The sequence below is a fragment of the Castor canadensis genome, chromosome 9 (assembly GCF_047511655.1).
Source record: "Castor canadensis chromosome 9, mCasCan1.hap1v2, whole genome shotgun sequence".
Classification (NCBI taxonomy): Eukaryota; Metazoa; Chordata; class Mammalia; order Rodentia; family Castoridae; genus Castor; species Castor canadensis.
The window spans coordinates 150,213,506-150,237,762 of record NC_133394.1 but is presented as its reverse complement, the minus strand read 5'-3'; the positions used below and the strand labels follow the sequence as shown (position 1 = coordinate 150,237,762).

General features: G+C 50.7%; 1 protein-coding gene across 15 annotated transcripts in view; it reads right to left on the bottom strand.

Moving 5' to 3' along the window:
* Positions 1 to 458: 458 nt before the first annotated feature.
* Stk32b (serine/threonine kinase 32B) overlaps positions 459 to 24,257 on the bottom strand; it is a 331,454-nt gene continuing 307,655 nt past the window's right edge. For 12 of the 15 annotated variants that reach the window (XM_074042636.1, XM_074042642.1, XM_074042635.1 and 9 more), the window contains 5 exons: positions 21,001 to 21,117; positions 19,310 to 19,435; positions 17,244 to 17,375; positions 15,532 to 15,596; positions 459 to 1,690 (listed from right to left, as the gene is read on the bottom strand). In XM_074042636.1, the coding sequence (XP_073898737.1) occupies positions 1,510 to 1,690; positions 15,532 to 15,596; positions 17,244 to 17,375; positions 19,310 to 19,435; positions 21,001 to 21,117 (621 nt within the window). In that variant the 3' untranslated portion in view covers positions 459 to 1,509. Of the gene's footprint in view, positions 2,380 to 15,531; positions 15,597 to 17,243; positions 17,376 to 19,309; positions 19,436 to 21,000; positions 21,118 to 24,257 lie in introns of all 15 variants that reach the window. The other 3 variants (XM_020178357.2, XM_074042631.1, XM_074042633.1) reach the window with 1 other exon arrangement.

Below are 24,257 nucleotides of genomic sequence, written 5' to 3'. Positions count from 1 at the left end.
TCATTCAAAGGCCTGGGGGGTCATCTGAGAAAGTTTTAAAGACCATTTTTTTCATACATGGAGAACTGTCTGTATTTTTCCCTAGTGGACAGATCGTACCTTCAAGAGGTGGGTCCTGGTCTTTAGGTCACTGGGGACATGCCCTTCAAGGGAGGCGGGGACCCTGACTCTTCCTTGCTCTTTGCTCCCTGGCTGTGGCCATGTTTTTGCGCCATGTTCTGCTCCTAAAAGCAGTGGATCTGCGTGATTATGGACTAGGACCTCTAAAGTCATGAGCCCACACCAACCTTTTCTCTTTATAAGTTACTTATCCCAGGTATTTTGTGATATGACAGAAAGCTGACTTGCACTCCACCCGGCCCTATCTCTGTGATTCTGATAAAATTTGAGCCTCTTCTCTTCAGGAAGAGCATGGTCCACCCCCACTCAGCCCTGAATGAAGGACATATTGTGAAAAATAAATGTCCAAGAAATAGTTTATTCTGAACAAAGAACACAGACTTGAACAGAGCCAGGAAATACAGTGTCCTTTGGGTGAATGCCAGCTCCTACCCCCTAACTCACGAGCTCAGCTCAGCCAGTAAGAAATATTGAGGTTCCAGGTCACAGTGAGGAGAGGAGCAGCCTCCTGGAGGGGGCAGGACGGTGCTGATGGGGACTGGGGACCAAAGACTAACGAGCAGGGGACACGCAGACTGACACGGGCAACACAGTCCAGAAGCAGCCTTGGTTCAAGGGAGGAAAATGATGACTATTTTACATATAAAACCTTATCATACACTAAAAGGTCTCTTAGAAAGTCTTAGAGATGACGCTGACAGCCCCAGGGCTGATTTATCACGCACACAGTGACAAACGGAAACTGGATGAAAAGTTAAAACACACTTGAATCCAATGGGGATGGCCAGAGGGAAAATGAAGAATCCTGACCAGCAGCGGGGCTCCTGTCCACAGAAAACGAGTGCCAGGTCGGTGACACCAGAAAGTTCTACAAACGATGATGAAGGTGATCGTGATGTTGATGATGACGGTGACAAGTGGCCACCCTTGTGCTGGGTGTGCTACATACAGGATCTCACCAAATCCCGTGACAACCCCGCCAGGTTAGTCTCACACCCCTTAGTGATGAGGAAACTGACCGTGAGCCATCCTGTGGTTCTCTTGGTTCTTCCAGCTGCTCAGCCGGGCTGGATTCCTCCCCAGCGCCTGACTGCAAAGTCTGTGCGACATCTGCCAAGCCTCAGTGTCCCTGGTCCAAGCACAAGCTGCAACCCGACCAGGTCATCCAGCAGTTGGCTTTGTGAGTGAGCCTGCTTTCCTTCCTGAAGAGATATTCGAATGTCAGTGCCATCAGGCCGCCTTCACGCAGTGCAGCTGACCAGCCAGCTTTACACCCTTCCCGGGAAGGAAAGTCTGGAAGACTGATGGGGATGGTGGCTTCTGGCACAGGCTGGGTTTTCGGGGAGCTCAGATGACACAGTCAGAGAAACCAGTGACCAGCAATGCAGATCACCTGAGTGGGCAGTGGCATGTCGCCCCAACACTGGGGATGTGGGAGAGGGTGGGGGATGGAGACTGTTGAAACCAAAAGGCGGATGGTCTTCTGAGGGCCAGGGGAGGAGCGTCTGCACCATTAGTCCCGGGAACCAGGCTGCTGTGCACACTGCACCATTCCAGAAGGTCAGAAAGTCTGTGGGCACAGAGAATGCAAATGAAGATACTTGGGGTGGCCTTAGGACTTGGAAGTGGCATTTCCATGGAAGGGAAAGTATGCCAGGCATTTCTGATGGCTTCGGGCTGCAGTTTTCAAAAGGACCATCCAGCAAGCTAGCATGAGCTGAACTGTACCAGTGTGATGTCCTAACAGTTTAGGGGGAGGGGAGCACTTCAAATAAGATTATATTTTGCAAGCAAAAACAACTTTATAAATACTGAAGGCTTTGTATATCTGCTAGTCAACTGGATTCTCCCAACCTTGTAACTGGAGCTGGGGCAGAGAGCTTTTTTAACCCCTTCGACAGATGCAGAAAAGTGAGGCACAGAGAGGCTGCGACTTTTCCAAGTTCACACAGCGAATCAGTCAGAAGCTGGAACGAGAACCCAGGATTCCCTGCTGCCAGTTCAGAGCTCTATCTGCACCTGACGTTTTCAGGGCTGAGATGGGGACCATCATGGCACAGAGAGGGGCTCTGGGTGGGCAGGGCAGTGAGTGTGCCATCGGCTGGTGGCTGCAGGTGGCCTTAGCTGCTGCAGCCTCGGGGACAGGTGTGAGTGAGAAGGTTGTTGTTGCACCCATCCTGGATCTTGCTCGGGGCCTGGCTCCCTGCTTGGCCTTCGGGGTCCAAGAGCTGACCGCCCTGGACCTGTTGCCTCCTGAGCCTGCAAGCAAGCACAGCACAGACATGGTTGGCAGTGTAGTGCCAGGATGGTCCTGGGCTCAGGTGACACTACTGGGCAGGCAGAGCTTGAGGCACCAAACCTGCCCCGCCTGGGGAAGTGAGACCAAGGTCCAGAGTGCCATGCTATAGTGTCCAGTGTGACGTGAGTGACTTAATACACACAGCCTCAGTTTCTCTGCCTGTAAAATGGAGTTAATACTTCCTACCTTGTGACTCCTTGTGATGTTTATGGGAGATCATATATGTAATTTGTTCCAGTTCACAGGTAGCAAAGGGGGCTGGTGAGCCCTGCACCAGTCATTCAGGGTGTTCCGTTCAGTGAATGCCTGCAGAGACACCAGCCACCATGCCTGGGAGCCAGGGAACACTGACAAGTAAAATAGCCCTGTTCTCTATCCTCACAGAGCTCACTGTCTAAAGGGGAGGTGAGCCCTGGTCACATAATCCCACAGTTAAATGTGTAGACAATTAAGCATCTAGATTGACAGAAGACCCCATTACAAACTGTGCTGGGGGTATGGGTCTGCTAGCACAGGTAGACATGAGCAGGAATGAGGAAATACCACAGGTCACAAGATTCCATTCCTCTTTGAGGAGGCAAAATCATAAAAGCCCAGATGACCACACTCTGGACCAAGGGCCCTCGATCCTCCTTATGGAGCCCACACTCCAGATTAGGGTCATGAGTGTACCTTGGGGCCACAGTAATCCCTATATGAACTTCCACAAATGGTGCTAGACCTGAAAGGGCAAAGAGGATCAAATAAGCAGGTGCCTGCTCTCCCCTTCTCAAAAGCTCAGGTGTATGACTTTCCATACCTGAGCAGCCACACAGCAGTTGTCAGACCACTTGGGGAGGGGAAGAAAGGTGAGGGTCTCAATTTCACACGACCTAATAATCCCTCCCTATTGGATAGTAAAACTCCAGGTCCTGACAACTTTAGGGAAGTCAGTATTTAGCAGACCTGCCTGCCTCAGTCCTCCAGGTGTGTTGTCACCACTTAAACAGTCAGACTTTTACCCCTGAACTGCACTCTCTCCAGGGTTGTACTGTCTCTTCTAATAAAAGCTTCTTCCTTTTCACAAAAGAAGTCTCTTTCTCTAACTATACTTTTCTTTGCCTGTTTATTCTCTTTTTTTCCACACTGCTGGTATGGTGCTCTAATTTAGACACTGTACCACAAGAAAGAAGGAAATCTGTTAACACCCCAGGCACTAGTAACAATTCTGAACATTGCATTTCTTAGCAGCCGGCCAACTGGTCAACCTTCCACATATTGTATGAAGTCTGTAGCCTTCCATCTTTGATCTTCAAGTTCAGGTTCCCTCAATGTATCTCAGTGGTCACTGCCTGTGAATGGGGCAGGTGAGAGACAGGATTGAGGCTTCCAAGGGGGCAGTGTTTTAGTTTTAGGGCAGGAAGAATGCACCATGAAACAAAATCCTACCTGGGCTACCTTGGTCAAGTTGCTGAATCTTCTGAGCCTCTGTTTCTTTATTCAAAGTGGAGTTTATGCCATCCACCTTGCAGGAGGCTGAGGAGGTCAGTATGAGAAGTCCTGACTATGGGGCTGGAAATAGTGACATTTGCTATAGTCACATCTGGTTCTGAAAGACATGGGACTGACCTGCTTCTTACATTTGTTGGCATGTTTCTATCAAACAATGCAGAACAGCTTGTCATCAACTATTGTCCTGATGTGAGAGTTGTCACCTGCAGGGCACTGTGGGCCATCCAAAGACAAGAAGCACAGGATGGGTGCCTCTGACGGCTCACAGTTGTACATGTGACCATGAGTGTTCACAGCAGGAATGCTGAGCCTGTGTAACTCCACCAGTGTTTGATGGAGTCCTGTAGATGGCCCGAGTGTCAGAAGCAACAGTTTCCTAAGACAGTGAACTGGTGGCTCCTGTCCCCTGCTCTTTGTCCACTTACAAGACCTGGGACCAGGTGGCAGTTCCTCTGCCCCCAAGGCCTGCTGCTGTCCAGTAGGGATGGCTAGGAGAGGTGGGCATGGCTAAAATACATCATCCTGTGGTTAGGGGCAGGACCTGGAGGACAGAGCTGGAATGAGAGGACAAGGTAGGAGGGAAGGTATTTCTGTGGTGAGGGAAGGCGGTGTTGGACCCCAAGGAAAGGCTGGAGAGTGCCTAGGAACCTCACTCCCTCCTTGTCCCTTCTGTTTCCTCCCCTCCAGCCTAAGTAACTCTGGAAAGAAATCACATCAAAACTAGGGAAAACTCAAATGACTAAGGACCCTTGGGAGTAACAGGTGTGGTGCTCACAATTGTAATGCTGCATTATTTTTGGGCATATTACAAGAGAAAAATTAAAATTTTCCTTTAAATCCCAAAACACTGGTGTTTGAGTTATTTTAAAATAGCACAAGGTACCCATATATGGTTATATTGAGAACTAGCATGGCTACTCTAGACTTTTTCAGTAGTTATAGTATGAAGTAAAGCTTCACAAATTTAATGATAGAGTCAAGTGTAGTGACAAGGGAGCCCAGATGGGGGAGATGGGTTCTGAAATCTTGTGCATGTCAGGGAAAACTTCCTGTAAGAGACAGCATGTCCTGGAGCCTGACCATTGATTGAGCTTCTGCAATTGAGTGAGGAATGTGGGTAACTAGAAAAGGGAGGCAGAAATCTGAAGTGAAAGGGTGTGAGTGGAGTCAGGTAAAGAAGTGACGACCAGGTGGTCCCTGGAGCTGATGGTTATGGTCACTTGGTTCATCCTTTGGAGTATGAAGTATCTGTTTCAAATCTCTCCCCTCTTGTGCACCACCAGGAGCACAAGGGCAATAGTTAACTGAGCTGTGGGCTGTGTCCCCAGCCACCTCCTATCAGATTCAGCACCTGAGTCAGGAGACAGAATCAAGAAGGAAGAACCTTTCTGTGGTCATCCCTCCTTTCACTGGAGGCCTGTAGAGTAGGATTCTGACTGACTTGGTGCTCTAAGCCTGTGCTTCCCCCACTGCACTTGCAATCCCATCCTCCCCGCTCACCTGCCATTCATCATCCAGCCATCACCTAATACATCCACCACCCACCCATGTTCCACACACTGTTTATATACCCATCCATTTACTTCTCTGTCTTCCATTTGCCTTAGCCATGCTCCCATATCTGCCCATCTCTCCCACCTACCTACCTGTGCTCCACTCATCCCTCTACCTGTTCTCTCTCCTAGTCACCCACCTTCCACACACCCACTCATCAACACACTCCCCCATCTGTTTCTCCATTCATCTGTTCATCACCCATCTGTCCATCAAAACACCCATTCTTCTACCACCTCTTCCATCCACTAGCATCCCTGCATCCATCCATCCATCCATCCATCACCCATCCACCCATCAGCCATCCATCCATCCATCCATCCATCCGTTCTGGCCCCCATACACCAACCTCCATGTATCCTTGTCACCTCCCCCCATCCTTCCACTTATCCTATCTGTACCCCATCTCTCAGCTGCAGTGGTCAGGGAGCAGGACAGAGAGCAAACAGAGAAGCTGCAGCGTGAAGAACTCTCTGCAGTGCATCACACTGCAGTCTAGCCAGGCTGCCCAGTCCTCATCCCAGGCCTGCTACTTCCTAGCCATGTGACTTTGGGAGGCTGGATTCAGCCCTGCTCTTTCTCCTGAATCCTGTGCCATTCAGTCTGCACCTGGAAAGAGAGTGTGGGAGGTTTTTCCATGCTTCAAAGGAGTTAGGAAGGCTCGTGTTGCTTAAGTGAGTCTGTGAACCAAGACAGAGATCAACAATATTACATGGCCTAAGAACTCGCTGAGCGGATTGGCCCGTGAGAGTACTGGACACTGGCTAGCTCTGGCAGCTCAAATCTACTGATGCAAAGTGGCCATCTCCACGATAGCAGGAGTACTTAATTTCTCAACCAGATAATCAAACTAATTGTCAGCTCTGTGACCAGAATCCTGAGTGATGGAAATGAGTGTTCTCACATAGGACATGGGAGAAGAAGCACCCCGTGGGGGACACCCTCAATCAGTGAGGCAGACACACATTGAAAGTCCCCAGCAGCACAGCTGCAGGCACTGTTCCCAGGCAAGGCACGGCAGAGGAGCAAAGGAACAGCTGCAATCAGACAATTCCAATCAAGTCTTCCCCACCCCGGGTGGGCGGTGTAGCACCCACATCCTCTGCAGCAGAGCCTGCAGACTCTGTGAGTGGGTTCTGGCCTCCTGGATGAGGACGCGACAGCCTTTGGCAGTGAGGTCTAGAAAGCAGAAGCACCTCAAAGTGCTTTTGCACCTGTTTATATTGCTTCACTTGCCCTCCTCCGTGTCTGTCCTGACTCTGAGCATTTTGGAGTGGCAGCGGGGAGACAGAGAAAGGCAGGAGGAAGTAGGGGGGAGGCAGGGGATGCAGCTCTGGGGCGGGCTGAGTTGGAGTAGAATCCTGGCTCTGCCATTCACTGGCTGACTGGCCTTGGGAAAGTCACTCCACTTCTCTCAGCCTCCCTCTACTCATCTGTAACACAGGGCCAATGACACCTTCTGGAAGAAGTTGACCAATTATGTGTCATCTGCCTGCCTTGTAGGGGCCTTCAGAAGGGTTTATGATGATCACAAGTGGCCACACTTCCATTTTACAGATGGAGAAACTGAGGACCAGGGAAACCAAACTTCATGCCATCGTTCCAGTGACTGTCTCTGGATAAGGAGCCTCTAACCTTGGGCTGGATGGAACAGCACCTAATCTCCCATCTAGCATGGGTCTGTCCTCCACCAGACAAGGGCCACAGTGTGCCATTTGCAGCTCCATAGCCCCTGGCACAGTGACTGGCCAGGGTCAGATGCACACTCACTGTGTGCTGGGTGGGTGGGTAAGTGAATAAGGAAATGCATGGCTCAGCCTGGTTTCACCCTTCATCAGTGAGGCATTGTGCACAGGTTGGCGGGCTCTATCTCTCCCTACAAGGCTTGTTATAATTCAGTGAGTAACGGGGTAGCCTGGCAGGACAAACATTGGCTTACCATTTGCAGAACCACGAGCTGGCTGCTGTATAGACACAGATTTGCCTGAGTTCACATGCTGGGGTATTTGCTCTTGCAGCAGACAGTCGGGTGAGGTTGTTATTATTATGTCCACATGTGTGCATCGATTTAAAGAATGAAGACAAGATAACATTTGTCACCACTCTTAATTGAGTGACACTGTCCTGCTCTGATAGTTTCGTACATAATTGATATTCCTAGCAAACAGTGCAGTACTGACTGTCCCCTGACCAAGTGCTGAGCACAGCTCGTGCTAACTTACTTGTCCTCACAGCAATCCTAGGCAGTAGGTATTAACATTCCATTTTACAAACAAGGAAACTGAGGCACTAATGTGAGGTCTAAGATCACAGAGCCAGCATGGATCAAGACTCATGCCCAGGCAGTTTGGCCCCTGAATCTGTCTCTTAGTCATTATGTACACAGGTAGAGCACCCCTAATCTGAAATCTCCCAAATTCCAAATCTTTTTGTGTGCTGACATGATGTCACAATGGAAGTTCTATATTGTGAAGCTTTGTATCATTGCACAAAATTGTTCAAAATTTCTAAAATCACCTTTAGGCTATTTGTACAGGTGTACATAAAATGTCATGTGTTGAGACTCAGATTCCATCCTCACTCTTGATACCTCCTTATGTAATGAAAATATTGCAAGTCTCCCCCCAAAATTCTAAAATCCAAAAGTCTTATGGTCCCAGCATTCAGATAAAAGAGACGCCCTGTCCTGCTTCTCTCCAGTTAAAGAAAAACACAACACAAAGTTGAACTACAGAAAGTCTCAGAAGGGCACGCGCTAAATTGAGTGATGGTTTCCTGGTTGGGGGTGGAGGGTGAGTGGTGAGGGGGAGAAGCCAAAGTCCTCTGGTCTGACTGCACTGGACGCAGGAATTCTCCATCCTCCTTCATGCAGACCCAGCTGATCTCACCAAACCCCAGCTCCCTACTTCCTCACACAGCCATTGCTTCCTGGAACAGGCCGAATCTTCACTCACTACTCCTTCCGCTGAGATCTGCGGACTGATTGGCCTGAATATGGCCTGCCGTCTGCTTTCTGGAATTATTCAGACAACTGTATTTTTTGTCTCAGGAACATTCCTCTAATTCTTAGAAGACCCAGGGTCCAACCACCTTCTGTCTTCCCCCAAATCCCTCCAGACCACCCCCAACTGCTCTCAGCCTGAGTCTGACTTGTGGGTTCATATTCACAGGGTGCATGCTCTTGGGCTGGGCAGCAGAGATGGAGAGCAGAGCTCAAAAAAGCAGTCAAGATTGGGCATTGCTTTGAGCTGCTGGGGACATTACGAGGTCCTTGCTCTAAGTAAGGCGGCCCCCAATGGTGTCCCCATCTCACCCTGTCCAGCCCTCAGGTGCCAACACCTCAGCTTCCACGAAGCCCCATAAAGATGAGGTTACTGCACTGCCTATGGTGTCCCTACAGCCACTGTCATGTAAACATTCCTTTGTAAATAAATTTCGCTGAGTGTTTCCTGTGGTGATTGACTTACCCTTCCAGCCCCCTGTGACATTTCTCTTCCATAAGTAAAACCTCTGTATACCTGACTGATCCCCTTCAAGCTGCATCTCTTAATGGGAAGATCGTCTAGCATGAAATCCTTATCTCACAAGTTCACTAACAGACTTTGGCCAGAAGCAACAAAATCCATTGTTGCCAGAAGCAATATATATTTGAGGAAACCTTAAATCTTGCAAACTGGTGGAGCAAATGCTGTGGATTAGCTCAGGTTCCCTTCTCTCCTCTCCTTTCCTTTCCTCTCCCCTCCTAGCTCCACTCCCCTCCCCTCCCCTCCCCTTCTCTCCTTTCTTCACTCCTGCAAATGAGACCAGGTATGGCAGAAACATTTTGGAAGAACCAAATCTGGGTTCTGATATGTTGGGAGCCTGTTCACTGGAGCAAAGGTTCCAAGGCTTTGACACCTACTTCTGTCCTTTGGGGTAGGAAGTAACACACCATGGTGGGGTGGGGGTAGGAAGGGACAGAGGATGGTGACAGCTTTTCAGAGCAGAGCTAGATCTACACACAGGACTTGGGTCTTCCATCTTTGCAGCTGAGTGCTGTTCCCATTGTGGCTGCCTGGCATTGTCACTTGCAGACGTGAGGCTGAGCAGCTGCATCTGGGCTGGCTTAGGGGTGATGCTTGCTGGTGGGGTACAGGAGGGCTGTGCTGGGGGCTGATGGGTGGATGAGCAGCTGCTGATGATGCTCACTCACCCAAAGTTCTGTCTGGCTCCCCTCCAGGCCCAGGCAGAATGGCACTCCCTGGCTGCTCTGGGGTCCAGTGAGGCCATGATCAGTCCTGGCTAGTGACAATGGGTGAAAGTGGCAGGGCTATCAGGCTGGGGCATGTCACTGGCAATGTGAGACTCTACCTAAGTCTTGCCTTCTGTCCCACTCCACAGACAGGAGGAGGAGGAGCAGGAGGAGCAGGAGAAGCAGCAGGAGGAGGAGGAGGAGGAGGAGGAGAGGCAAGAAGGGGAGGGACAGGAGGAGGAAGAGGAGGAGGAGAGGCAGGAAGGGGAGGGGCAGGAAGGGGAGGAGGAGGGGCAGGAGGAGGAGGAGGGGCAGGAAGGGGAGGAGGAGGAGCAGGAGGAGGAGGAGGAGAAGGAGAGGCAAGAAGGGGAGGGACAGGAGGAGGAGGAGGAGGAGAGGCAGGAAGGGGAGGGGCAGGAAGGGGAGGAGGAGGGGCAGGAGGAGGAGGAGCAGGAGGAGAAGGAGAAGGACAGGAGGAGGAGAGGTAGGAAGGGGAGCAGGAGGAGGAGGAAGGGGAGCAGGAGGAGGAGGAGGGGGAGCAAGAGGAGGAGCAGGAGGAGGAGCAGGAGGAGGAGAGGCAGGAAGGGGAGGGGCAGGAAGGGGAGGAGGAGGGGGAGGGGGAGGGGGAGGAGGAGGGGCAGTGGGAGGAGGAGCAGCAGCACCTCCAGCTGCCTTGCCATGCACATACAATGTGAGCAAGAAACAAACTCTGCTGTGGGAAGCCGCTGACATTGGGGTTTGGAACTGAATATGGGCCCCCCAGAGGGCACTGGGAATAGGCAGAGAGCTCTGAGCCAGACAGCGCACTCACCCCAGGAAACCCCCGGGGCCAAGCAGGAGTGAGTTCTCCATGGTCAAGGACCTGTTACCGGTCCACGTGAGGATGCCCCCTCCAGGCCTGGGGAGCCAGTCTCCCTGCAAGCCCCGCCCTTATCCATCTGTGGACCCATCACAGTTTCTCAGTTGTAAAAATGCTGTGTTTTCTGGGGGCAGTAAAGAGGACTGTGGTCACACAAATGTATCTGACCTTGCACCTGAGATGTTGGGGTTCACCAACAGATGTTGATTCCATGACCAATGTGCACAGGGAAAGGCCATACTGAATTCTGACTGAGTGCTGGGTGCTGGAGCAGGACTGCCTCCACGGAACCTCTTAGCTGTGTACCCTTGAGCTCCCTCACCTGTGAAGTGGGGGAAGAAAAATAGCTGGCTCACAGAAGGGATGCACAGACTAAATGGCATAGAGTAAGTGCCCAGTAAAAACGACCTCTGAAGGCCATCGGGTCTGCAAGCCACTGCACAGTGGATACACAGGAGAGAAACTTTGAGGATGGGCGTGGTAAGCAAGCCTTCCACCAGGTCACAAAGCTCATCCCCTCAGGGGGCAAGCTCCACCAGGGACAGGGCTTTGTTCCTGGCAGAGGCCCATGTACCTGACCCTGGGTGATGCTGGATAAACCTCTACTTAACAGCTGCATGGATGCACAGGCAGTAGGAACAGCCCCGGTGCAGGGAATGAAAGGTTAGAGTTCAAGTTCTTCATGGTCCACTGACGAGTAAAGAGACCTTGGAACACGGCTGCAACACACCCTGGTGAAACACGGTCAATAAGGGTGAAAGCAGTGGTTCTCAGCTGGGGGTGGGTTCTGTTGTATGCATTTGGCAGTGTCTGGAGACATTTTTGGCCATCACAATTCAGAGATGCTACTGTTTTTAGAGAGTAGAGGCCAGGGATACTGATAAGCATCCTATAATGCACAGTCATCAAATGACAGTAATGACAAGGTGGAGAATCCTGGATTAGGGGAGCAGTCTAAAATCATAAAATTATATGCAAATGCTGGCTGTTACTACTGTCCATAGTATTATTAAGTGGCCCAAAAGCAGTAGTAGATACCCTGTGCCTGTCAGAACACTTGTGCCTCTGCTCTCCAGCCGTATAAAGGTATCCAGGTGGGAGGGTTTGGCCTTGTCCTTCCAGGAAGGAGCATCTCATCAACTTCTCCATGGCAACTGCCCTCCCCATCACAGTTTCTCAGTTGTAAAAATGCTGACTGGAAGTTGGTGATGCATGATTTACACCTTTTTTTCTTGATAAGCCATGAAACAAAGTGGGACCCCTAAGTGGAACCCCTTTCTCCTCCTCTTCTTTTCCCAATCATGTGTTTGAGGCAGGCTCTGTGCTGGCAAAACTAAGCCAAGCACCTTCTTCTGCAGTGTGGTGAGTGGAAGGACTGACCAGAGTGCCACAGCACTGAGTCAGGCTGTGGACCACGCCCAGCACCTCCCACAGCTCTGTCTCCTGTCATAATCTGAAGACCTGACCGTGGACCTCAACAGAGCCTCCTGCTTCACGTGTGGCAGGTGCAGGCCTCTTCTGCGCAGAGTGCCAGGGTCGCAGAAGCTCATGTCAGAGTCGAAACACCTGGGCTAACCTTTAGAATTGTTGCACCTGAAAAACTTGCCAAAGTGCTAAGGCCAGTACCAGTGACTGTGACCTTATCTGGAAATAGGGTCATTGCAGATGTAATAAGCTAAGATGAGGTCACATTGAGAAGGGTAGGCCCTTAATCTGACACGATCAGTGTCCCAAGAAGAGAAGAGGCACAGGCACAGTGAGACCACGTGATGTTGAGGGCAGAGACTGGAGTGGTGTGTCTACAAGCCAGGGTGTGCTGGCAGGGACCAGAGGCTGAAGAGAGACCCTGAGAGGATCCTCCCACATAGCCTCACAGGAACCAACTCTGTCCAAGACTTCTGGCCTCTTGAACTCTGTGAGAATAAAGTTCTGTTGTTTTAAGCCACTCAATTGGTGGTTCTGTGTGATGCAAAAACTCCTGCCTTCCCCAGCGAAGTAACTCAGCACTCTGATCCATACCTGTTGAACCACAAGCTGAGAGAGTAGGCCTGCGGATCTGTGTTGTAATGTGTCCTGGAAGACAGTCCCACACCTGATAGTTTGAGAACTTCTGTGGAAGCCCAGTGCGCCCAAACTGTGCCTCCTCTCTTTGGTTGTGAGTTGAGTGCCAGGATGCCCTGTCTAAAACTGCCGGCCTCCCAGTTTTCTCCATAGCCTGGAGCATTCATCTGCAAATCTCAGCCCTCACTGGCTGAAGGATGCTCCCGGGCCTCTGACCCCCTGCACAGCTCAGTGTCTCTTGCACAGGCCACGTACACTTCCCCAACTAGAGGAAGCTGTTAGCAGAAACTGGCCCCTTCCCCTCCCGCTGTGATGGAGGAGTTGTCATGAAAAGGAAGCAGTAAGTGAGGTAGAGGGGATTTGGGCCACCATAGGAGTTTTCATTCAGTCATTTGACAGATATATCCTAATCTTAGACTGGGCTCTGGGGACACAGAAATGAGTCTATCAGGATCTGTGTCCTCAGAATGCCCCCAGCCTGAAGAAGGAGCAATGACCAAAGGTATTCAGGCACGCGTGGCCCATGGAGGGAAATGAGAAAATGCCCTGGGTCTACCTCTCAGAACATGAGTTTCTAGAGAGAGAGAGCAAAATTGAAGTCAGGACTACCTAGTTTTCTGGAAATGTAGCTTATTATTGGCCAATGGTCCAGCCAGTGAAAGGCCACCAGGTTAGGTGATGTGTCTGTTTCCAGGGTCTTTGAAGACTGTGGCAGCTGAAATGCACTTGTTGGGTTTGTTCCCCTACTTTTGGCTAGGACATGTGCAGGAATAACTTTTCTAAGTGAACCTTTCAATAGCATTTGACAAAGTTTGGCAAAATAAGAAGGCCCTGGTGAAAAAGGGATTTATTTGAAGAGCCAGATTTTCTGTCCTTGTCATCTCTTAAAGAAACAAAAACAGATTTAAAATCACATTAAACTGCCTCTGGAACCCTTGACAATATTACATCTTAAAAAATCTGTGGCCTCCAGGGCCATTGAGGGAGCAGTCAGGTTGAGCAGAAAGGCAGCCATGCTGGAGAACAGCCATGGTTCAGACTCCCACAACAGCGCCCCCTGTGGCCATGCTCTTCCTGACTCACGAGTTCTGGAAAACGACTTTGAAGCTCTTCCTTTATTTTGCCAGCTCCTGCAAACTGTGCCAGCCTCGCTTCAAATCCATGATCACGAGTCTCAAAGGAGTCCTCGTGCGGCTGGGCGATTCTATTACATTACATTGCCATGGGCGAAGGAAGACGCTGTATAGTTGGGTTTCTGCTAAAAGCAGTCAGACACAACCTCTAAATGACACCAGGAGAGGTGGCTCATCCTCTTTTGCTTTTAAAAGGAGACAATTTGGATCTGAAGAATCCAAACTGAAGCATCTTCCGGCACTCAGCCGAACGTGACCTTCCATCCCAAGTTCTGCTTGGCTCAGCCTTTCTCAGGTTCCTGCTTGCCAGCCAGGCGTCTTAATGGTGCTGGGCCTGCTGAGCAGAGAACTGACCCATGGTCACTGATGGTCTCTGAGCAGAAGCTTCATGGGGCCGTGAGAACTCAGAGCAGACTGACTCAAGGAGGAATTGTGACAAGCTGTTAGCCACTCAAGATGGCAGTTCCACCCAAGTCTGATGGACTGTGATCACAGAGGCCCTTCATTTCTGTGGCCAGAGCAGGAGGACTCCAGCAGGAGATGCCTGGGACAAGTGTCTGGGCACCATGGGCCCTCAGAACTGCAGCTCCCTCAGGACAAATGACAGACTGCTGTCTTCTCTGCCTCCCCAGCTCCCCACTGGGAAGGAGTTCCTGCCCTGCCTGTTCCTCACCTCCTATCACTGCCCCCTCCCTTCCTGATCTGGAAATTCCTGATTCTGGCCCATTGCAGGGCTGTGAGCCTGCAGCATCTCTGTGCACTGTCCCCACTCCTCCAATAAGCCACATCTCCCACATGTCCACGAAGCACAAAGATCACTCAGAACTCAGTTGGGCTCGGCACCTCCAGAAGCTTCCCTGACCACTAGGCTGGGCCAGGCACCTTCTGTGAGACCTACTCCCAGGCTGCCTTCCCCTGTCATGTGTTCCTTGTGCTGCTGTCCTCTGCTGGGAGCCCCAAATGGGTGAATGCTGGTGACCACATCAGGTCAGCCTGGGAACTGACCTCTCCCCAACTCTCCTGGGAGGCAGGGAGCTGCTCTGAATAGCAAGTGGCAGCCAAAGGCCTGCTTCAAGGTGCATCAAACAAGTTGACCTCACCCATGCCCAGCTGTGAGAAATTAGCCACAGAGGTTTGAACCCTTGGATAGTAACATCTATCTGGAGCCAAGCCCTCCACTTCCTTTGCTGGCCAAGGACTGTGAGGGTGAGGCCAGGGCAGACCCAGCAGAGCCACTCCCAGACCCTGAGTGACTCTGTCTCTTACCGGTCCAGGCAGCAGAGGCAGCTCCACGCCTCACCCTGCTAACCAAGGCAACGATAGAAATGGCATGAATTATTTTCACCTGTTGTGCATCCTGCGCTGCTGGGCACCACGTCTGCAGCCTTGATTAACCCAGCAATCCCTACACTGTAAGAAGCAATTTCCACCTTTTGTGAGGCTCAGTGGGGCTAAAGACCTTTTCTGGGGGTTCTGTGGCAGGGCGTGGCCCCAGGAGGCTTCAACGTGGACCACTGGAGCCTGCCTCTCTGCTCCATAGTCATCCCCATTTTCACTGGAGCATCCCAAGGCCAGAGAGAAGAGTCAGCACCCTTGCCCTGACCTTGCAACAGGGGCAGGATTAGAACTCAGCTCCACCTAATCCCAACCCCAGGAGCTTCACTCCTTCCAGGGCCTTGTGTCTCACTCCACCCCTACCTTCCCCTCCGGCCTCAGGGTTGCCTTCCTCCTGGGGCCTCGGATGTGCTAGACAGTTCTGCCCAGGTGTGCTGTGTGGACTTACTTCTCTCTGTTAAATATGATGAACTCCTTCCGCACGGTCTCCAAACACTGCTGCAGATGTCCATTCTGTCAAAGAGCACAGAGGGGTGTAAATGACAGAGCACTGCCATGGAGATGGGCTGAGGAGCAGCGAGAGCAGCTGAGAGATCTAAAGTCAGGACTGGGGACAAGCTCAATGTCTGAGCAGGCCCTACTCCCATGGGCATCTGTTGTCCAAGGAAAGCCAGGCAGACAAACCTGTTTTAAGTAATTAAATCCAACATAAGAGCAATGCTGGGGGAAGTGGACTGAGCAGCCTGAGCTTGGCCACCTGCACATTTGGACGCTTGTCGCCTGCTTAAGAGGCTAAAAGGAGAAGAAATTCAAAACCCTCAGGGCCGGCCCCTCCTTCCAGGAACAAGTGTGGGGACTGCCAGGGCCATAGACATTCTCTGACATGCCTCTGGGAGGCCCTGAAGGCCGTGTGTAGATGGCACACAGTACAGCAAGCACCTCTGTGCACCTCCCAACCACAGGCAGGGGACTCCAGGCCAGGTCTGCAGCCGGCACGAGTGGCTCAAGGCATGGACCCCATGAAGCTTTTTAGGAGATAAGAAGGTGTTTTAATTCCTTTTAAAATAAAAGGAATAAAATGACCTTTTAGTATCAAAGTTTATATCCTTCTTCATACCAATATAGCTGTAAAATAAATACCTCTTCTTACAGGGAAAGGGGCTGGTGTGGGTTGATTTACCTCTCCCAAAATATGTTCAAATGCTAAGTCCTGGCGTCTGTCACTGAGACCGTGTCTGAAGTAGGGTCTTTGCAGGTGTGATGTAGTTAAGGTGAGGCCATAGTAGATTAGGGGGCCCTAACATCGATGTCTGGTCTGCTGGTATGAAGGCCACAAAGACACAGAGACACAGAGGGAGGCCACAAGAGGGTGGAGGGAGAGATGAGAGCAGTGCCACTGCAGCCCAAAGCCACAAAGGACTTCCCGAAGTCACAAGAAGCCACAGGAAGAAGAGGGCCCATGGTCCCCCATTGCCTTTGGTGGCCATGTGGCTGTGCTGGTACCTTTATACTGGACTTTTGGGCTCATGATTATGAGGTCTTAAAATTTGTTTGTAGAATCCACTCAACCAGTGGTGCTTTGCTATTAGCCTAGGACATCGACACAGAGGTCCCTGAAAGCAAAATTGCCCAGGGCCCATGGAAGTCACAGGGCAGTCTGGAGCCTCTACAGTGTAAAGCCTTCCTGAAGGATGGGTCAGGACAAGTGACCCAGCACCAATGTTGCTCATCTCTGTCCCTTACTGTTGCTTAGTCCTGCAGAGCCTCCTGCACTGCAGCTGTCCTTGCACAGCTGTGTACTGTGAGAGACATACACTGAAAGCTACACTGAGTCCCTGTGGGTGAAGGGACAAGCAGGACATCCCCTGCGGCGGCACAGGCCTTGTCCCCACAGAGCTGCGTTGAGAACTGTTTGCCTCATGTACCTGTGGTTAGGCCTGTGACGGTCACATCTATACTGAACATATAGACATTTTTTTTGCTATTATTCCCGAAACAATGACTGTGTAAATAGTATTTGTACCGTGTTACGTGTTATAAGTAACCTTGAGATGGTCTGAAGCATTGGTTATGTGCAATATTAAGGCATTTTATATAAGGGTAGAGGATCTGGGGAGCTGAGTGTCTGAGGGTTCCACACTGCTCTCAACATGCACTCACCAGGGGACAGCTGTCCTTCCTGCTGTCTTTGGATCTATGCTTGGCCAGCCTCTTCTTCTTTTTGTGAAGGGGCTTGGATTCTAGAATCATTTCTTCAAGCTCGAACGTGGGGTCACAGTTCAATCTCCCTTTCTGAAGGCACGGGGGAAAGAAAACATGGTTTGGTGACAGTCCACCATCAGTGAATTTTTTTTTCATGTCTTCAATCGTTCTTTCATTCAATAAATAATGATTTTCTACCATGGTGGGAATCACGGGTGACATTTTTTCTTTGATGATGAAAGAAACACATTCTCACTGCATGTGTCATTCAATGACAGTCACAGCCCCCTCCCTCACTACTCTGGCAGCCCTGCTAGGTGAATATCCCTTGTAGCCATGCTTTTACATGCAATCTGATTTTCCATAATTATTTGATCATATACACATTCTTATGCCATTATTTTTCTATGAATATCATTTTAATAATTTAAATTTAAAATACTGTTTCTAGTCAACCAACATCTGCCCAGCTTCCTGCCCTGCTTGGCTCGTCAAGCTGGTGCCGGTGAACATCAGGACTGGCTCTGTTGCGTGTGGACCTGGGGCTCCACCCATCATGACTGCCAGATCCCTGGAAGCTGTTCTTGGCTCTGAGACCTTCCCCTGATGGCTTGCCCAGAATGTCAGTCTCCCCAGCAACGCAGTTCCGTGACTATGACATCAGCAGCCCTGGAATCACACAGGCAACAAACTCTGACCCAGGGTCCTAATGTCTGGGAGCTCAGGTCATCACCTGCAGCTTGGAGGGCAAGGCTCCCTTCTGGAGAAAGACCACATAATCTCTAGTGAGTACGGCAGGTGGGCCAGGTGTTCCTCGACCTGTGAGGAAGGGGACTGTTACGACCTGGCCATAAGGATATGGGCTGGGCACAGCCTCATGGTCAGAGAAGTTGGGTTCAGAAACGTGCCCTGTATCGTGAGCAGTTTGTGAAAAGAGAACTGGAAGCCTTGGTCTCTTGGTGATGGAAAGGACAATGTTATTTTTGTACCTAAAGGAGTGACAAGTCTTTAAAATAATCCACCAAGAAATAGCCCATGGGGCAGTTGGGCTCTCCAGTGAAACTTGGGCCCAGCAGGTCCCTTCCTCATCCTGTGCCCGAGTTTCATGCACTCTGACAATAGGGGAGTGAAAGAAGTGACAACTGAGGTCAGCTTTGGCAGGCCTGTGATGTAGTCCCTCTGCTGCTCACATCCCCATCACCGGACCCTAGTCCACTGATCACAGGTCACAGATACGCCAGGGGAGACCTGGAGGTCACTCTGTGACCCTGAAACCTCCCTCATGAGGGATCCTGTAGCCTCCTGCAGCCAGCATCCTCAAAAGTGTAAATCCAGTACTTTCCTTCCCTGTCCTAAACATTCCAGTGTTTCGGAGACAGACCCTAAAGTCCTTTTGTGGCCTGCAGAACCACTCTGGCATGGCAGGCATCACCACCCAACCTCATGTCTTAGTATTTTCCTCCTGGCTCATTTTGATCCAGTCAAAAACCTTTTGCATTACTTTGAAATTGACGCTTTCTGCTGCTTGGAGTGTGACACTGTGGTGTCCCCTATGCCTGGAAGGCTCAGAGCCCATCTCTGAAAGCCTGGTTCCTTCACTTCCTTCATGTTCTTGCCAACTCTCCCTAAAGAGGGCCTGGCTTTTGCCTACCACAGGCCTCTCCCTCCTCCCGACTGGTTCTCCATGTACCCCTGGCAGAGCACGACTGGCTGCTCTGTTTAGCTCGCTTCCTGGCTGGGCAGCTCCTTGCCTGTCTTTCTCTACTTGGTAGTCTGTCCCCAGGCAGCAGAGCCTTCCTCCCTCTTCCCCGTACCTTTCCCTGTGCACCTGGCCTGATTCAATGGCAGGAAGGAGCCGCACGTCTCATGGACCCACTGCATGAATCGGACCTTGGAAATCAAGTCCAAATCTGCTCCGAATCTCAGCAAAATGTGAACCCATTGATGCTTCTGTGTCCATGACTAGTCTTGGGGTTCCTGCTGATCTCCAAGATGGGGGCATGCTGAGGGATGGGGTGACTCACATTGGGCACAAAGCCGGGCATCAGTGCCTTCTCGAACACCGCGTCCCAGTTCATGTCAGCCAAGTAGGGTGCACTCTGAAGGTCGCTGAGGCTGGACAGGCGGCTCTCAGGGTCCTTAGTCAGGAGCTGTGGTCAGAGGGCAAAGGTGCGACCTTAAATCATGCGTCTCGCTGAGGTTAGCAAGGACAATTAAAGTTCCTTGCATGTCGTGCTCACCAGTGGCCTGCCCTGTCTGGGTCCACACGGCAGCGCTGTCTGCACTCATCTCTATAGCCAGGAAGGGACTTCCAGAGAAGTCCTGGCAGGGACTGTTGGACAGGGCCTGGAATGGCTGCCTTGTCTCAGGACACAGAATGCCACTTTTCATTGTCTTTCCCAAACCCTCCAGCTTATCAGGTGCAAAGAACACAGGGGATAAGAATTAGGGAGCAGGGGCTGTACCCCAGGGACTGACACCAAGGCCAATGACCTCATGAGCTTCTGAATTCTCTGGGTTCATGTCTTCCTCTGCCAACAGGAAGAGTGAGGGCAGCTCTCCCACTTCCAGCTCATGGTCAAGGTGAGGCCCAGTGGGATTGGTAAGGACCTGGCACATGTAGAGAGGAGTGGATTGTCCAGCTGCCAAGATGTGGGAGCCCCTCCCCCCAGCTCACCTGCAGGTATCACCTGTCATTGTGGAAATCTCCCAGCTATGTCCACAGAGTGGGCCAGGGTTACACCACACAAGGAATACCTGTTTGCCAATCATGGTGGTCTTGGTATCCCAGGGGTAGGTGCAAATTTAAAGAGGCTCTCTTTGGTGCCATCAGAGAGCACATTGTCTAGGACAGCTGTCCCGGGAGCTGAGGCCTGTGCCCCATGGAGGGGATTCTGAGTCGGGCAGGAATTGGCAGGGTGGAAGGCCTCCAGATCAGTCAGAACCCTGGCTCACTAGAACAAGGTGGTGGATCCCTTTTAAAATAATTTAGCAAATAATTGGCTGTGCTAGGATTGAAAGTGGGGACCTGGAGTCAGCAGGGCTTGGGTTCCAATCCTGCCTCTGCTTTGTATTAACCTGAGGGCACTGATTGGATGACTTTGCTTTCCTAAGCATTGACATTCTCGTCTTTACTACAATACCACCCTACTCTCAGGGCTTGTGGGATGAAAAGAGCTCACCATGTGGCCTAGGACACATGGCCCAGGACACGTGGCCCTCAACCAAGGCTGTGATACCAGCACCATTCTTGTAACAATGATTGTGCCAACCATATGCAAGACTTGATGGGCTCCCAAGCCGGGAGATTTGAAGGGAACCTCACAGGAGGGCACCGGATCTCCTGCCTGTGCCAAGTTGGGGCCAGCACCAGAGGCACGGGGAGCGGGTCAACACAGAAAACTGGGCCCACCTGATGTTTGTCACGGGTTGGAGCCCGTGACAAGTGTGCAGGTGACGGTGATGCTGATGCTGCTAGGCTAGAGCCATGTTTTGGGAACCAGCATTTATTCTACTAGCAACAGGGTCTACCAAAAGTCAGTATGGGCCCCATTTCTTACAGCTTGTGAGTTGGGAGCCACGCACACTAAGTATTTCTATTTGTGAGGAACCTGTGGTGGAGGGAAAACAGCCTGCGGCTTCAGAGTTCTCCCTCCTTCCTTTGTGGCCCGCGTGCACACTAGCTACCTGGCAGGTTGGTGCAGCCCTGCCTTACCTTCTTTAGCAAGGCCACCATCCCCTTGCACCAGGTGGAGGAGTAGTGTACACGCTCCGCCTTGAACATGCTGAGGATCTCGTCGACGGGCATGGACGAGTGGATTTCATACGGCCGCTGCAACCATGAGCAACAGATGAAATCAGAGAGAGCCTGGGAGAAGCCACCACACATGTGACTTGAGATCATGTAGTGTTCAATCTCCCCTGCAGGCCATGATGGGTGTTCCTCTTTCATGGCAGGGCAGGTGGTCTGGGCTCAAATACCAACAGTAACTAAGCCTGAGGGGCAGTGCTGGAGCCTGTTTTAGCCTGTTACAGTCAAAGGAGGTTAGGCGATCTCCAAGGTCCTCTAGCCTGTGAGTGGCAGAGGCAGGCCCAGAACCCTGGCCAACTCTCACCACCTACTGGACACCCAGGAACACTTCCAGTCATAGACCCTGCCTGTGGTGGATCTTGGCCACCACCTCTCCCTGTCACGAATGAGCTGGTCCCTGAGTGGGCAGGACTGAAATGGCCAAAGTCTGGGAACACTTGGGCTGACAGTGGGCTGCTTCCATCTGCCACTGTCACCTGCCATCTCCTCCCTTCAGGGAGAATGTGCAAGCTCCAATCTTCCCCAGAGTTAGGGCTTGGTACAGCAAGCACTCTTCTGTTTTCTCGGCATTCCACCAGTGGTTTTCTGCTCCTACGTCATTCCCCAAGCTCAGAAGCCTTTCTGGACTGGGATGGTGGGGACTGGGCATGACAAGCATTAGTCACCTGTTCATTCCCCATGGGAAAAATGGCTCTCTGAGAGCCTTAGTGCTCTCCACCTGGCTTTAAGGTCCAGTGTGGTCAGAATGCTGGGTGGAAATCTGTGGGGTGTAGGCTCCTGTGAGGGTGGGGACATGCCTTAGGACCACCACCTGACCATGGGGTTGGGAGTTGGGTTTGTGGACTGTTGAGGATTGTCTTCCTGTCTTTTTTCCTGTCAATAAACTATTCTGCCCACACTGTGCCACTCCACCTTGGGAACCAGCTGTGGGAGGTGCAGGGAGGTTTGGAGCCTCACCTCTGTCCTTGTTTTAAAAGTCAGGACTGACACTGAGGTTCAGAGATGAAAGGAGACTCCCTCAGTGTCCCACAGAGACCCTACTCACTTTCCCCATTCTCTCTTCAATGTCACTAGAGTGCCAAATCCAAGTGCACAGGTGGCAAACCAGCCAGAAGCGAATGTAAGACATTTTATGCTCTACTTCCTTCTTGGTCCCTCACTAATTCTGCTTTTCATCAGACCTCCAAATGAGCTACTCTCTGACCTCTCATTCTCTCCAATTCTAGAGGAACCAGACCAATAACAACAGCAATTATCACAAAAAATCGAAGCCATCTCTAGGCCAGTGTAGGAAGCGCATTTAGAACTAAGCTTAGGACAATATGATTAAGATAACCCCAACCTTGAGGTCCAGCCCCTGTCTGTTTGGGTGGGTGCTCCTATTACAAGAACAACAAATATTTCAATCAATATTCCATCTGCTGCCGGTGAAGAATTCTCCCGATGCTGAGTTCTCACTTGTTGGCTTTAGGACGTGTTGACTCAGAAGCCAGGTAGTAATGGAATGTACTGTTGGTAAAAGCAGTGTTTATCAGCACGACATTGGATATACTCATTCTGAAGTGCAGGTGTGTCTCTACTCCAGAAAGCTCAGTTTACAAAAACACCCTGCTAGTTTACTGAGAAATAGAAGGAATGAAGAGGAAAGGATTGCCATAGATCTGTTATTTTAAATGTGAGAGCTGAGCTGGGGCCTTGAAGACCATCTAATCCAATGTTTTCCCCCACAAAATCTCTACTCAAAATCCCAATACAGATCAGAAGAAATCAAGGATCAGTGTCTCTGGCAACTGACGTTTTCCTCTCTGGAACTGTCCATCGTCTCTGCAGGGTTCTGGAGTCTGGGAAACAACATAAAATCAACAAGGGCCTTCCCCCTTTCCCAATCCTGATTCCTGGCACAGCGCTCTGTCTGCTTTACTAAGGGACAGGAAGCCCACATCCGATCCAAGGACCCTTTCCTCCCCCGCTCTGTTAGGCTGAGCCCACCCATTGGAGTGAACTCAGCTGTTCTCAGTTCTGTACCCAGCCTCTAGGGGAAGCTCCAGCTGCCCTTCCTCTCTTCTCTGACCTCTTCACATCCCCAACAGTTTCATTTACCCATCAAGAAGTGCTAGCTGATGCCAAAGGCCAGGGTAACACAGGTGAGGCAGGTGGCTGCCAGGCAAGCAAAGAGGGTAAACATGGAGACATGGTAGTGGATTTTGGGGCCTCGCCTGCTCTCTTACTGAGCATGCCCCCTGTGCAGCAGCCCCAGTGAGTCCTCTTGATCATGCTATAGCAGTGATTCTCAAACTGGGGACAGTCTGCCCCCAGAAGATCTTTTGTCAAGGAGCAAGGATGCCTTCTAAACTTGCATAGTCCTCTGGTAGACATGAGTGCTGCTCAGCATAACTTCTGACTAAATCAACTGTTTCCGGTATGAAAAACATAAGAGCAAACAATTTGCATAAACCTCTTGTTCTTTTTATGAACAATTAAGCCAAGAAAAGCTATTTGGGAGAAAGGTTCCCAGTGGTTCATAACAGGTGTTCTTTCTTTTTTCTTTTTTTTTTTTTTCCTTTTTTTTCCTGTGCTGGGGACCGAACAGGTGTTCTTTCATTCAATCACTTCCTCCCCGTGTTCTTTCATTCAATCACTTCCTCCCCAGGCCAAAGGCTCCTACCTGGCCATTTGCCTCTCCCTCTTCCATAGAAAATGGCCTCTGACTGGCTGAATAGAAGACTGAAGAATTACAAATGAATGCATGAATTCTGAAGTAGCAAGACCCACTCCACTTTTGGGTCTTTTTGCCAAGCCAGCATCTCTGACTTTGTGACCTGTTGAGGAAGGACCAACAAAATCCTTTCTGCTGCTGGGTACCCAGTCATGTTTAGGCTCCATGGTGGGATGCATTACATAAGAATAATGGCCTTTGGTAGACACCTGTGAGCTCAGATTTATTCAGGATCATAGCCCCTCAGATTGCTCCTCTGAGGACTTAGAGCAACTGAATCAAGAACCGACCAAAAAAACTAAACCCGTGGGACATGAATCCTTTCACTCAGTGACTGAGAAAATGAGCAAGTTCATATTTTCTTTGCATTCTAAAAACACCATGTTCTTGAGAAATTCTGAGGAAATGAGATAAAGAGCAGTAGAGGGTTGCCTGAACTAGAGGA